At 35.6% G+C, this 16,467-nt stretch overlaps 1 protein-coding gene across 1 annotated transcript in view; it reads right to left on the reverse strand.

The window, feature by feature from the left end:
- Positions 1-414: 414 nt before the first annotated feature.
- Positions 415-16,467, reverse strand: part of MRPL13 (mitochondrial ribosomal protein L13) — a 35,570-nt gene continuing 19,517 nt past the window's right edge. Inside the window, exons 6-7 of the mRNA XM_024741250.1 lie at positions 12,114-12,235; positions 415-706 (exon numbers count right to left, since the gene is read on the reverse strand). Of these exons, the coding sequence (XP_024597018.1) occupies positions 685-706; positions 12,114-12,235 (144 nt within the window). The 3' untranslated portion in view covers positions 415-684. The remainder of the gene's footprint in view (positions 707-12,113; positions 12,236-16,467) is intronic.

Genomic DNA, 16,467 nt, shown 5'->3' on the forward strand with positions numbered 1-16,467 from the left:
TCAGTGCCCAGCACAGAGGTGAATAGGAGCCAACAGGAGAGATATGGACACACAGTGCAGGGGTCTGCAAACAGCATCACAGGTGGGGCAGTGAGATTTCTAGGGAGCAGATAGGCATTACTTTGTTATTTTGGTGTCATGGAAACCAAGAGGCTCTATGGGACACAGAAAAGAGTGAAGCAGTTTGAAAATACCTCAGGACAAACCTTACCCTACTGAGCTGGAGGGATGAACTCAGATGATGCGAGGTTAGATAAAATAGTCACTGAAAAGAAAAGTGAAGGTGGGCCTTGTTTTCCCGGGTGTCAAAAACAGGGAGCTGTAACGTGAGGAAATCTGCATGAATGGGCACTTGGCAATTTTAACTGCAGTGCTACCTAGGGTTTGGTTTTTTTAATTAAGTGAGAAATTGAATAGTTAACCAAGTAAGCAGTTTTATTCTTATCATCATTATAACATTCAAATCAGATTACATAATAAAACAATTCTATAAAATAATGTATTTTATTGCAACTTCCTATTGAAGAAATATCCCTTCCTGACCTTTCCCCACAAACGTTCAGCGCCCAAAACAGGTTTCTTGTCAAAAGGCAGCAACTGTTTCACCCTGCCCTGTAGGAAGGAGAAACTCATCAGGAAGAAGTTTCAATCACTGCACTGTTATTTTCTGAAATTTTCCGTCTCTTACAGCCGATAATCTTCAGGTCTGAAAGACAAAAATCAACATTTATTCTTTCACAAATCAATTTCATTTTCTCCCGCATGATGAAAGAAGATTATTTCCCAATTTAAAATGAAAGTAACTGTTCATCAAGAAATATCTACAAATATTATATCTAAATTTTTGGTGAAAATCATTAAGGCCAAATTATCGCAAAGTATAACAGTTAAGTGACAATTCCCAAGTTCTTTGCAGAGTATAAATATAGGCCCCCGTGTGCCTATGCATGAATGTATGTAGTGACTTAAAAGCTTGAATTCAATTTCCCAAAAGCCCTTTTAATAGAAAGGATTATATATAAAGATATGGATTTGCCTAATAATGGCAAATTCTGAATGAGCAGTTTCCCTATTTGTATTATTTTATCATATGCTAAATTTAATTTTCATTACAGTAGCATACAAAATACATGTATAAACACCAGCCCTTTGATATTTTAATTACACACACATTTATTATATACATATATGGTCTTTTAATTTACTATATACATATATAGTCTTTTCTTTGTTTATATATTTATAGGATTAATCACACCTGAAAGTTCCTTCCAGTAGTAAATTAAAACAAAGAACATTTTCAGAGAAATGTTAAATTTTAACAACGGAGAAAATGAGGAATAGGAAATTATGAAATGCGAAAACTGTTAGTGTCCTGTTATCTTTTACAGAGTAGTGTAATTGTAGGTATTGAGCTCCTACAGAATTTTCAGAAGGAATTTAGTGATTAGTAAACTAAATAGATATTTTTGAAACAGCTGTAAAAATATTCAACAGTTTGAATTCCTTTAAAAAAGGAAACAGGTGAACTCTGTTTGCCCTGAAACAACTTATCTCATCCCTTTCTACATTTAAATCATGTTTTTCTAAAAAAAAAAAAAAAAAAGAAAGAAAAAAGAAGACAAAGAGACCAGATAGCCCAGATAGGAAGACCAACAGTCTGGTAACTAAGTAAATGAACTATATTACAATTTAAAATTATTATTTAACTATGAGGAACACAGGCACTGATCTGGGAAACTAACCAAATATGCTTCACCATATCGTCACTCTGTAACAACAAGAAGAGAAACTGCAGCATTTTGTCACTGTTTCTGAAATCTCTTTTCAAATGTAAAAACTGAATCCAAAGTCTGGGAAATGACAGTTTGATACAATAGCTGGAAGGGGCTCCAAAGTGCACCCTTTGAATCTTGGGTATGTGACTCAATACAATCAAAATTCCTAGTCAAGAGACACCAGTGCATTTTAAGAAACAATTTATTCTTCCATCCAGCTGGTTCATATAATTACAAAAGGGTGGCGGTGATGCCACTGGAAAGAAATCCTCTAAGATTTCTAACAAGTAGCCCTAACAAGAAGTCTCTGCAATTCCACTCAATGAAATTAAATGTGCTTAGTCACAGTCTGGTTGTTTCCACACCAAAAGTTAATTTATTAACAATGAGATGACGAAAGTACCCTTTAGTGGAATTTACAAGTAAAATAGGAAACATGTACGAAGGGTGTAATCTGTCACGTAAAAAATGTTGACAGTGACCTGAAGGCGATCGGGGGCTAATGAAGCCCAATTTTGTTTCAGGACATTTTGGAGGAAGTGAGGAGGGTTAAGATGATGGCTCTGTTAGGGCTGGGGCAGTGATGAGTAAGAAGAAAGGATGGGTTCAGGATTCAAGAAGCAGAAAATTAACTTGTCCAGGGCAGGGAGGGGAAGAGGGAAGAGACCAGGCACATGACGGAGGAAGGAGCTACTGGAAAATGACAATTCAAGGATGACTGTTAATTTTCAGCTTGAAGAACTCAGGAAATGGCAATGCTATCTATTTGTTCAGGAGAGGGTATACAGGCAGGAGAACAGATTCTGAAGGGAAGGATTTTGTTTTGAATATGATGAAATCTGGCCATGGCAGGCAGCTAGTAAGTAGGATTTGGGGTTTAGGAGAAATGGGGCAAAGGGAAAGACATCTGAGAGTCTCTAACATAGATTCTTTCTTATCCCACTTCCATATAGTGGAAGAACTTTCACTAGCTCTCCACTGCTTTGTCAAATTCAAACACAGAATTCAACACATAGCCCTCCAGGAACACGGTCCCAGTTAACCTTTCTGAGTCATTCTTTCCACAACCTGTCCGTTCTGGTCCCATTATACTACTTGCTATTGCCCAGACAGAAACTTTCAGACCTCTGGACTTGGGTACTTGATATTTTCTGCACTTGGAGTATCTCCTATCTCTTCTCTGCCTGGTGGACTTGCCTAATCCTTCAAAATCCACCCCCCAAATCACATGTTCTGGGAAACCCTACACAACTCTTCCTTTCCTAACTTAGGCACGGCTCTTTTCCCTGAGATTGCCAGAGAACTTCATGCATACTTCTATTACGGTGTTTCTCAAATTACACTTGCCCTAAGTAAGTGAATAAGTGTTGTTATGTATGTAAATAACAGTGCTGTGTGCTTATTAGATGCCATGAAATATACTAACTACCTCACATGCACAATCTCATTTTACCCTCCTAACTATATAGTGAGAAAGACACTGTTATCAACCCCATTTTACAGTTGACAAAACTGATGCTCAGAGGGGCTGAGTAACTTGTCTAAGGATACACAGCTAGGAAGTGGATGGTAGTGATCTAGTGCAGACCTTCTGACTCCAGTGTTTGCAAACACCATTTTATTCTACACAACTCCTATCCTTTGGAGGCACAGTCCCAATATAATTGATCTTATACTACCAGCAATTAGCACAGTATCTTGCACGTAGTGGAGGCTTGTAAGGTACTTGTAATTATAGTGACAGCCTTGAAAATGCCACTTTGTTTGCAGACTCATCCTTTCCGCTTTTGGAATCTTTTGCAGATGGTTAATTTGCTTCTAACGGGCGGAGGGGGAACAGTATCATAGCCAAGAGACTAGGTACACTGGATGTTCGCAGAGCTAGAAATATCAACTCATGTGCGAGACAATCAAACATATTACATGGCTACAGGAGGTACCCCTGTGGGGAAAAGTGAGGTTTTTACACTAAATACGGTTATATTTCTCTCTCCACCTACACAAATGAAAGCAGGTACACATACAACACATTTGTATTGCTTACTCCCACTAAAAGAAGGCAATCCAAGATAATATAAGAAAGGGGAGGGGAGGAGAGGGCTATTTAGCTGAGTGGGTCTCAAACTTCAGTGGGCATACAAATTGCTTGGGCTCTTGTAAAAATGCAGATTTTGATTCAGTTAGTCTGTAGACGGTCTCATGATTCTGCATTTCTAACAAACTCCCATGCGATGCAATGCTGGTCCGTAGACCGCACACTGACAAGCAAGGGTTCACCTCAGACCTCTGACAGAGCTGATCATAAGACGGGGGGGGCGACTATTTGAAGATGCTGAAGAAGCAAAAGAAACGCTTTCAGTAGGAAGTTTCTAAAGCTGTGCTGTGCCTAACAGAAGGTGACACACTTCCTCATTAGCTAGACATGATTCCGATAGATATATAGTACCCTTCTGGCTCTTGACTCACCGGAGGACTTTATTAACAGGCAGTTTTATGCTTTTCTGATACAACAATAACTAATTGTAAATTATGATAACATCAGCAGAGGCTGGGTACTAAAATTCCTTTAGCATCTATCATGAAAGAAGGATTAACTTGGACTTCCCTGGTGGTGCAGTGGATAAGACTCCGCGCTCCTAATGCAGGAGGCCCAGCTTCGATCCCTGGTCAGAGAACTAGATCCCACATGCGTACCTCAACTAAGAGTTTGCATGCCACAACTAAGGAGCCTGCCTGCTGCAACTAAGACCCGGAGCAACCAAATAAATAAATAAATATTAAAAAAAAAAAAGATTAACTGTATCTTTAGTAACTGAGCAAATGTCATTGTATTTAGGTTCTTAAAAAGTTCCCAGTCTATGTACAGCAACATTACATTAATCAGAATTGAATTCTCAGGGACTTCCCTGGAGGTCCAGTGGTTAAGACTCCGCGCTTCCAAGGCAGGGGGCACGGGTTCAGTCCCTGGTTGGGGAACTAAGATCCCACACGTGGCGTAGCCAAAAAATTTTTAAAAATTAAAAAATAGAAATAAAAAGTCCTGGGGATGTAATGTACAGCATGACGACTATAGTTAACAACACTATATTGTATATCAAAAAAAAAAAGAAAGAAATACAAAAGGTCAGTCTGATTGAGTTTTAAGTCACTTCCACGGTAAGAATGGAACTATTTAGAATAAACCATTCCAGGAAATCTGGTCACATCACATACTCCTTGAACTAAAGATGTTAGCTGTACAGGTAATAGAGCAATGGTGCTGCTACACTCATTTCCCCAGACACTGTACCACTAGCCTGATCAGAAAAAGTTCAACAGTGATTTTTTAAAAACTAAACTCACTTCCAGGTACAATGGAATATTACTCAGCCATAAAAAAAGAATGAAATAATGCCATTTGCAGCAACATGGATGGATCTGGAGATTATCATACTAAGTGAAGTAAAGCAGACAGAGAAAGACAAATACCATATGATATCACTTATATGTGGAATCTAAAAAAATGATACAAATGAACTTATTTACAAAACAGAAATAGACTCACAGACATAGAAAACAAACTAATGGTTACCAAGGGTAAAGGTGGCGGGGGGGGGGAGGGATAAATGAGGAGGTCAGGATTAACATATACACATTACTATATATAAAATAGATAATCAACAAGGACCTACTGTATATAGCATAGGGAACTCTATTCGTACTCTGTAATAACCAATATGGGAAAAGAATCTGAAAAAGAATAGATACATGTATAACTGAATCACTTTGCTGTACACCTGAAACTAACACAACATTGTAAATCAACTATACTCCAATATAAAATAAAAATTTAAAAATAAACTCATAAGATTGTTAAAATTTTTTAAATATCAAAAAAATTTTCCAATTAAAATTAATAGGAATTATTGTTACATTCAATTACCACTTTTAAGTCATAAGCTCTATTGGCTAGGAGATGTAAATGATTTTATTTTGGTTGTATATATAAAGATTGCTTTTTATTTTAACAATGTGTTAAATATCCAAAAGAACAGTATAGTTTAGAAGGCTTAATATGAGCAAAATTCAGGACTGGAAATACTGAGGTCTATGGTTTAAGCCAACACTGTGCTGGTTGAAATGATGGAAAAGCTGGAACGTAAGCTTTCTCCCCAAGTCCAGCTAATAACTTCTGACTGTGAAGAGTAGCAAATTAAGTTAAATCTTCTACGAAAATGCCACATGACTAGACTAGCACACAATTATGGAAAATCTTGAAGATGTCCAGGTCCCAGATCTTTATGGGTTTTGAAAAGGTAAAAATCCTTCTCCACCATCTTTAACTAAGTCTCTGATCTGAAGCACATTTTATAAAGCCATAGGTAAAATTATTTTTCTCTGGGCGTTCATTTAACTAAAACCGAAAATCTGTACATTTTGGGGATGAGTAGCTTTTATATCGAAGGGCAAGCCGAAAGCTGAAATCCTTGCTGACTTCCAGAGCTATAGACTGAACAGGATGCTCACCGAGTCCCTTCTGCAGTGCTATCGTTCCTGGCACCCGTTTTCTTTTACAGAGCTGCATGGATTACCTATTAAACTCCCTAAATCTAATTCTACTTTCAGCAAAGACAATTCCAAGGCCAATCACGGTTGTCCTCAAGCCTTCTCACTTTCATCCTCATATTCTCTCTCTTTTGCAGGCACACTTCTAACAGCACACTCTGTAAAGAGAGTTAGACCAGGAACATAGGTTTTCATCATAAACGTCTGTTTTCAAGCGTTTACTGATGCTGAAACTTTCCACACTTAGTTTCTCTACAAAGGTGAGGGTTATGCTTAAAATAAAGCATTACTGATTTAACGAGTGAGGAGTAAAAAACATTTCTTTTTTGATTTTGTTTCATCAATCTGTGGATAATGTGAAGCAATTCTAAGTTGGAATTTTCTACATACCTAGTTTTTCCTAAGAAGAGCTCTCCTACAGAGTTTTGTATAAATGAAAATTAAAAGTTTCAAATGAACTGTTTTATTTTTACCCTACATAATGAAAAATTTCCATTACAGTGACAGCATTATAATTTCCATGATTATTGCGGTTTTATAATGTGTTGGCAAAACTGCAATGACCATGGAAATAATTATTGACAGAATTAAAATAAGTTGACCATTTGAAAGCTACAATCTCAGGCAACTGAACTGTGAAAAAGAGATAAGTGCTATTGTTTTATCTTTGAGAAACAAATTCTAAGTGTGTACCCTACAGTCACCACTTGCCCATGGCAAATGCACATTTACTCTGTACCATCAAGAAACACAAGATAAAACCTTATAACATATTCTGACACAATTTACATATCCATGAGATGTAAAAACTACTAATACACCAAGTATACACACTAGTTTAAGAAGTGAGGTATATAGGCAATACTTCTCATATGAGAAAGTGGCTTTTAGTTATAAAACAATATTTATAGTTTCCTCATAAGTATTAGTTTCTTCTGGTCTACCTTTGTTTTAAAAATAAATAAACAACTAGCCTAACAAAATCTAGAGTATGCTGAAGTTAGCCCTGAGGGAATACAACTTTTTAAGTGATTGAAAATAACTTAAATGAAATCCCAACAACGGTAGCTGTTAACTGAGATTAAAATAATTTTGTTAATCAGCTACTGGGTTCAAAGCTTAGTTTGTCAATTGTTACTGTTGCTCAGAAGCTTTTTGTCTCTAACAGAAATGGTAAAGAACTTACACTGAACCAAAAGCTAGTAACAGTTGCAATTTAAAAATGTACATTTTTATACTATAAACATGTGTTAGGTTTTATTGCTAGGGAAACAAAAACCAAAGCAAGTTATTTTTGTTTGTATTTATTTATGGTGCAATCCAGGTACATGTGTTTCAGTCAAGTCTCTGCAGGTTCACCATCAGATCTATCTTGAATAATTTCCAATTACTACATTCCAAAGGAAGGTTATATTCTTGGCTTAGCTATTTTGAGTGGAACAAAAAGTATATTTTAAGTAGGTTCCTTCTCCAAAAGGAGAAAAAAATTTTTTTCTCATAAAAGCAAATCTATCAGTAATGAGGAATCTCACTTTCAAGGGATTGCACTGCATGGTGTATCAAATATTTTAATTGTAGTTCTAATGTATATACTATTTTACACTTGAACTTTATTAACACATAATATTAACAGATATAAGTTAACATAAGTTAACAGATATTGTGTGGCCACTAGTGAGGAAGGATCACAACTTTAATAAAGCATAAAGGAAAGCCTGTGTCTAATGTATATTCCTGCCAGAGGGAAATTTGGAATGAAAAGAAGGGGCAGGAAAATCCATTTCAAAACAGTAACTCAATAATGCATCAAGTGGCTCTAAATTTCACTAAAAGTCTCCTTAAAAATAATTATAGAAAAACCCTTTCTAATTCCATTAATATAATGAAGGCATTCAGTCACCTTCTAATTTGTTTTAAACGAACCAGTAATACCTTAGTAAAATGAACAGTTTGATCAGTACTCTTTGACTATAATAACATTAAATATAATTTGTTGTGAATGGTTATTTCATTATTATACTGCCTGGATTAACTGATTTAGACTACACTTTAGAATATTCATGATATATAACTCTACATGAATAATATGTGTTTGGTCACATAACTAACTAAATAGCACCTTTGGTATTTCCAGTTTAAAAAAAAAAAGTACCATATCCATCTTGGTTACGAATATAAGTTCAATTATGACAGAGTTTCTATAAGAAAATCAGATATGACATACTTGGATTTACAGAATAAAACTGATGTCATATCCTGCAGCCATTGAAGATCATGCTTGTGGGGAAAAAAATCTTGTAAATTGGGAAAATGTGCAGTTGAGACCATATTTAAAGAAAAATCCTAATTTCCCAAATTTGTAAAACACAAACATACACACAACATAAAAACTAACACAAAGAAACAAAAAAAAACTAACACAAAGAAACAGGAAGTTAGCACACCAAAATGTTAAGTATGGTGAAATTACTTACTTATGTATATTTCTTATTTTCTACAATGAACATTTGGTAGTTTTTGTTGTTGTTTTTTGCGGTACGCGGGCCTCTCACTGTTGTGGCTTCTCCTGTTTCGGAGCACAGGCTCCGGATGCGCAGGCTCGGCGGCCATGGCTCACGGGCCTAGCCGCTCCGCGGCATGCGGGATCTTCCCCGACCGGGGCACGAACCCGTGTCCCCTGCATCGGCAGGCGGACTCTCAACCACTGCACCACGAGGGAAGCCCAAACATTTAGTAGTTTTTAAAAACCCCCAAATTAAAATATTTTTCAACTGAATGCCTGAGTTTACTTTCCAAAGAGTATTATGTTTCAAGTAAATGTTATCTATTTTATGTGCAGTCTATATTATTGTGAATTTTTAGTAAAGAAAAGGTTCCAGGGTGGTAAATTTAAGCTAATAAATGATTTTTATAAGTTAGGGATTAATTTCAATTTGTGGCAAATTCCACGCCTCTTTTAAGGAACTTGTAAAAATGTTAACATCTTCCTAGAAAAATGTTGTATGTTTATATGGACTGAGTTTTAAGGATAAATGTAAGTTCTATGTAGTTTAAGTAGGAAAAGGTACATTGGTTATGTCTTGACTAAATGACCATGTAAATCTCTAAGAACAAGTTAAATTAAAATTATTTTTCCTAAAGTTTAAACATCATCAAAGTAGTTCAGAAGCTTCATTTCTCAGATGCCAAAGGAGGGAATAATTGTAACTATCATAGCATGTGGAACAAACTTTAAAACCTTTTATTTACTGATTTATCTAAATAAACCATTATATGATCTGGAGGAAAAAAATGAATTTAAATAAAAAGAATTAAAAACAGAATCTTAGGTTTTGACAGGAAGGCAAACTATTAAACAGGTATCTAAAAAGTAGCCAAGGAAAAGAGAAAAGCACTCCACACTTAATTCAGTCGTTAGAATCAAATCAGGTCACATAATGTATAGTTTCTCGTCCACAAGTATGTCAATGTCAAGCAATCAAAACCAGAACATAAGGGAATAATAGAAAACGCACTGCCTTATTTTAGAGAGAAATACTTAACATGAGAATGTATCCTAATAACTAGCTGATAAAAATATCAGACATCATAAAGCCAATTTTTTCAATTTTTCACATAGAGTTTGTTAATCACTTGTTTGATATCAACTGAAAAGCAGCCGGGTAATTCAGATGATACAGTGAACAGGAACAAAAACAATAAAACAAAGGGTTTTTTAAGTTGGTCAATTTCACTGATTCTGACATGAAGAATTAGCATTAAATTGGAGCATTTTACTACCTTCATATGTTCTAAAAATTATTTCTAACCTCATTTATAAAAGCTGATAAAAGGATACTCTATTTCTTCATTTATTCACTCAATAAATATTTGCTGAGTGCCCACTTAATGAGCCAGTCACTGTGCTCAGACAACATACACGTCCCTCGTGGAGTCTCGTAAGGGAATGACGTTAAACGGGTAATCATGCATATATTTAATTACGTTAGAATAAATACAGTAAAAGAAAAGGAACATGTACAATGAGACCCTATAAAGGGGGCCTAACCCAGCTCAAGGATTATAGGAAGGACTTTTGGAGGAAGTTTCATTTAAATGCTTCATCATCTGCATTTCCTTGGCATCTGTCAAAAGCTATAGCACGTAGTATAAACTCAATAAGTTTGTAAAATGGAATTGAAGAATTGCTTTAATGGTAATTTTTCAAATGTGTGTCCTAGTGCTTATTATAGTGTCTTGCACATAAGAGTGTCTTACACATAATAAATATTTGTTGAATAAATAAATTAATGAAGCAGTTTACTTTTGTGGAAAGAACACAGGTTTTGGAATCAGCTACAATTAGTTTCAAATTCAGGCTGTACTACAAACCAGCCAACCTTTGGCTTAGTCTTAAAAACAGGAATAATGTATTTTATCTTATTGGTAAGAGAATTAGGTACAATGTATGCAAACCACCTAGCACAGTGCGGGCCAACTGGAAAGTGTAAATGATCACTAATAATATTATTTTGCTCATTATATGCAGATTTAATTAAAGGTGAACCTTACACAAGTCAGCAAAGTCAAAGAGATTTAAACAGAATACCCTAAAGACCTCTGTGTGCAAAGAGTGAAGTTATATACACATACAATGAGAGTCAAGGATTAGATTCCTGGACATACTGGTAATCCTGGGAAGACTTAGGTTTTCACAAACCTATCTGGCCAAACAGCCCATCAAGAGATATGGATTTTCAGAGTACAATGGTTAAGTATCCTGTGGGAAGATTAGCTGTCTTTTGTAGATCAAGTAACGAGGATGTGTGGCCCTCTCTAAACCTACTGTGTAAATTCTGTAAACATTTCTGAGGCCCTATCAGGTGAGGTACGGTTCTACGCACTGGTGATGTAACAATGAACAAAATGCAGCCCTTGCTTTTGAGGAGGTAAATGTGGTAAAGACAGAGCTACATGGCAGGTGCTACAGCAGAAGATGATTGAGCACTTAGTCTGCTCTTGATGTTTAGGTGAGGCTTCTTAAAGGAGACTGACATCTGAACTAAGGCCTAAAGAATGAGTAAGAGTTATTCCAGAGGAGGAGGAGGAGGAGGTGAGGGACGTGTTGTTTTAGGCAGAGGTAACAGCAGAACAAAGTCATGGAAAAGTTAAATTGCATAAAAAGAGTGCCAAGCTTACACAGTCTGCTATGCTAGACCAGCACAGTGGAGTGAGAAATTAAGCTGATGAGGTTACAAAGAGCCTGGTAGGCCAGGCAAAACAGCCTGGAAACAATTAGATAGGACAGTATGTCAAAGCTAAGCAGCTTTCTGGCTCATAGGTAGAGGAAATTGTAATAGAGGAGAGCAAAAGTGTTTTTTTATTTTGTTTTTCTATTTGGATTGACTATAAGTATCCAGAACTAATGACTTTCATTAGATCATATTCTTGGCTTAGTGAAGCAATCTGAAAAAACAGAGAATCACTTTGTTTTAGGTAAGAACAATTCATTTATTATCCCAAGAGACTACAATCAATCCAAGTTGTGTCATCCCAAACAAAATATCTGATAATTTATAGGCATCTATGAACATCCTTGCACTTACCTAGCAAGGTCTTAAGACCCCGAGACTTTTGGTTCTACCATCTACGTCTAGAGTTTATTTGTAGGTAGAAGCTGCAAAGAGTATCCGAGAGAGTGAAAAGAAGTTCATTCTTCCTACCCTCAAGGATCTTATCATTTGGATATGAAAACAGGAGATACTAAACTCAGGTTAAAAAACAAAAATAGGAAGGAAAAGAAAGACTTACGGAGACCAAACTCTTGGGAAAGCCTCTATTTCTTCTTGTGTGTACTCATCTAGACGTCTGGGCACTTTTCGTGGTTGAGGAAGCTCTTCCACTAAATTCTTAAGAATATCTTCTGGTATATCCTAGAGTAAATAAAAATTTAGGCTTAATTTTCTTAAAATATATTCCCTAGTAATAAATTAGTAATTCTTAGTATTAAAAAATAATAAAAGAATGTTTATAAGATGAGAACAACACAATCTTCAAATTAAAACTTTGTAAAAATCCCTGAAAAATACATTAAATCAGTGACATAAGTAATCTCATTACAGTAATACATTCTATATTTTAATCTTGACAAACCTATTCCTAATGATACATTAGATGTCTTCAATTTTGACAAGTATCTGGTCAATAAATTCTACGTTTTCTGAATATTGTTACATTTTTCCCCTCCTTTCAACTGCAAAAGGCACTGCTTTGGCTCATTTTCACAATGTTTCATCTGATGAGTGTATGCACAAGGTCTGTTGCTTCCAGTGCCACAACCTTTTTCAATTAATGCTCCATGTTGTTGCCAAAAAAAACTTTCAAAAATGAAAATCTGCTGGATCTTTGAGTCATTTAGCCAACAAGCATTTACTGAACTCCTTCTATGAACTAGAAATTGTGCTGGGTGCTGAGTATATAAAGGAAAATAAAAAGATCATGGCTTCTAAAGGCTTGCAGTTTTAAAGAAGTCACCCCTTAGCTAAAAATCTCTCAGGATGAAGTTCTAACTCCTTAGCTAAACCAGGAAGCACACCTCTCCAACTTCACCCCTCCGCAAATGCCCATGGCTTCTGAGTAAACAACCTCCTCACCTTTCAGGCGTTGGCCTACACTCAAATCCCGGTGCCTTTATTAATGGCACTTGCCCAGAACTACCTTCCCCTGGAAATATATCCAAATGTTCAGAAAAATAAAAGGAAAGGTAAAATATGAGAAAGCCTGAACTTGGGTAACGAAAAGCAAGCTGAGGAGTAAAGCATACATTTGAGAGGTATCTTAGAAGAACAGGAAGTGGACTAAATAAAGGGAATGATAAGATGAAGAGCATGAATAACCAAAAGAATTAACATTTATACTGTGCTCATGGAACAAAAATAAGGGAAAGAGAATTATATTGTGGATCTGAATGATCAGTTAATTTTGGAGAGTCTATCAAAAAAAATAGTAAGATATCAATATGGAAGTGTCCTATGGGCATTTCCCCAGGGATCGTAGATAGAATTCCCTCTTTTCATTTTAGTGTGTTCCTAAACATTTTCAGAAAAGAAGGATGATTATACAGTAAATTACAGTTGTCTGCAGAGAGTAATAGTATAATTGGGAATCAAATATCTGGGCAGGGTCATGGCATCAAATAAGCTATTCAAGATGTCAAGAATCAAAATACAATTTAAAAATAATTTTAGAGAATCACAGAGCTCTACTGCACTATAAACTCATTCTAAAACCTAATATGGCAAAAACTAAAAAATATTTTTTAAAATTTAAAATGACTTTAAAATTATGGTTTGGATAGGCTGGGTCACTATCAACATATACAAAACACAATAAATACTATTGAGAAGTGTTTCTTCACTGAAAAGTATTTGAAAAATATTTAAATTCCCTTCCCCAGCATATTCAAATATGCAAGTGTAAGCACACAGAATCAGAACAAGCAGAGAAAGTCTGGACACATGAAATACCGTTAAGGGGTCCTTATTTTTTCTTACTAAAGAAGTCTATCTGCCAGTTTGGTATTCACGAAAATTTATGACTATTTCACACTTCTTTGGGAAGCCATTAAAAAAAATCCTTAGCTTGTATTTGCAAAGACAATTTTAAAAGTTGCCAACTGCTCACTCAGCATAGAGAGTTTGGGACATAGTGGGTTCCTGGTAAATGTTTGCTGAATTGAATAGAATTTTGACTGAAATGAGCTTACCAAATTTCACCACTATTAAAGGAATCCCCTGAAAGAATGGACAAAATCAATGCAAAGTTAGGAATTAAAGATGCTGACTAGGCATTACACATGAAACCGGAAAAACTTTCTTTTTATGCGTGTATGTCCTCTGCACAGAGCAGGCGGTGAACCTGAGGGAAATAAGGAAAAGAATAAAAGTAGAAAAAAGAAACACAGGGGCGAGGTGATCATTTACTTTTTTGAAATTTTTCCTCTTTATACTTTTTTTTTTTTTGACCGTGCCACGCAGCTTGCAGGATCTTAGTTCCCTGACCAGGGATCAAACCCGGGCCCTAGGCAGTGGAAGCGTGGAGGCCTGACCAGGGATCAAACCCGGGCCCTAGGCAGTGGAAGCGTGGAGGCCTAACCACTGGACCGCCAGGGAACTCCCACTTTTTTGCAAGTTTTAAAGGAATTTCAAATCTACCGAAAAGTTGCCAAAATGAGTGAACACTCATCTAACCTTCACCTAAATTCACTGACTGTTCAAATAGGACATGATTGCTCTCTCTCTTTTTATCTATTCATAAACACATACACCAAAAACATTCTTTTTGACTGCACCATTTGAGAGCAGTCTGCAAATATTTCATCCCTAAATATTTCAGCATATATATTTCCTAAATATAAGAATTGTCTCCGATGTAACCACATTACAAATTCATGTTCAGGAAAACTAACATTGATGAAACACCTTTTACTCTAATATACAGTGTATATTCAAATTTCCCAAATTGAATTTTTCCAATCCAAGGTCAAGGATCACATGCTACAGCTATTATGTTATTATGTTGGTTAACATACATAATATATTTGGTCTAGTTTCCTTTAATCTGAAGAGTTTCCTTGTTTTATCTCTTTTATGAAATTAACATTTTTGAAGAGGCCAGGCCGATTATGTTGCAGAATGTCCTTTTTTGGGATTTGTAGAACTCTCTCCTCATCGTTAGATTTAGGTTAAACATGTCTGACAGGACACTATGTAGTTTATGCCGGGTCTTCAGTGCTTCATTCATAGCAGGAGGCACGTGATGTCAGTTTGTCCCATATTGATGATATATTTAATATCTTGGTTATGAGTGGTGGTTCACCGGATGGCTTTAACGTAAAAGTATCTTTTCTCTTTTTAAATAGTAAGTACTCGGTGACATGATGTTTTGAAACTGTGTGAATATCCTGTTCTCTAATGCTTTACTCAATAGATCCAGAATATGCTGATAATGGTGGCTTTTCTAATTCAGTATTATTTCTACATTTTTTAGATGACATTCTTCTCTAAAGAAGAGCTTTTCCTTCTCCAGAAAGAAGGGAAATTATAATCAGTTAAAAATAATTTTGGGACTGTCATTGTGGGCTCATAGATTTTTGTTTTCTATTCAAGGTAATCCACCATTATGATCATTCAAGGCTCACACAGTCCATATTTGGTCAGTGGGCACCACTTCAAGCTGCCTCCTGTGTTCTCCTGATATTTCTCCATCGGGTTTTGATCACTGTCTTACTTTCTGTTACTTATTATTTTACTATTATAAACAATGCAGAAATAATAATCTCGTGCATGTGTGCACTCCAAAATAACCTTCTTCTTTGTTCCAGACCTAGAAACAACATTTCTAAGAAGAACCACATTCCTTTTAATAGGGAATAGCACTTAGAAAACACAATCTGTGCACTAGTTCTGCTTACTTCTATTGGTATTGTCCTTTTATTTTTTGAATATATAAAACCTCAACATGATAAAAAAGTTAAAGTAAAAAAAAAAAATCTAAAAGGTATTCTCCAAAAATCTCGTTCTCTTCCCTACTCCTTTCATCTTTTTGTGCCCATCATCTAGTAAGTAACCAACTTCATTTTCTCATTTATTCTTCTGTGTTTCTTTACGCAAAAAGAAGAGAGATAAATATATATGTGTGTATGTAAACATACATATGTATAAATGCATATAAAAGGTAGTATGCTATCTATATTCTTTTCCACTTTGCTTTTTTAAACTTAGCAATACATCCTGGAAAGGATTACTTATCATCACAATGATATCTGTCATTCCTTTTTTATAATTGCATAGTACTCAATTGAATAGATATAGCATAATTTAGCCAATTTCCTATGAATAAGCATTTATTTATTTCTATTACTTTACTATTGTAGATAATGTGGAAACAATAATCTTGTATATGTGTATCTTCAGGGTAAATTGCTATAAATAAGATAGCCGGATCAAGCATGAATCTCCTTATGTATGTATTTTTGTTAAATGTTACCTAATTCCCCGATTCCTTGTGGGTTGCACCATTTTGTACTGCTACCAGCAATGTCTGAGTGCCTGTTTCCCCATGGTCATGACAGTAAAAAATCTAGCAATCCATTTTTGGAGAAATG

The sequence above is a fragment of the Neophocaena asiaeorientalis genome, unplaced genomic scaffold (genome assembly GCF_003031525.2).
Source record: "Neophocaena asiaeorientalis asiaeorientalis breed wild unplaced genomic scaffold, Neophocaena_asiaeorientalis_V1.1 scaffold177, whole genome shotgun sequence".
NCBI lineage: Eukaryota > Metazoa > Chordata > Mammalia > Artiodactyla > Phocoenidae > Neophocaena > Neophocaena asiaeorientalis.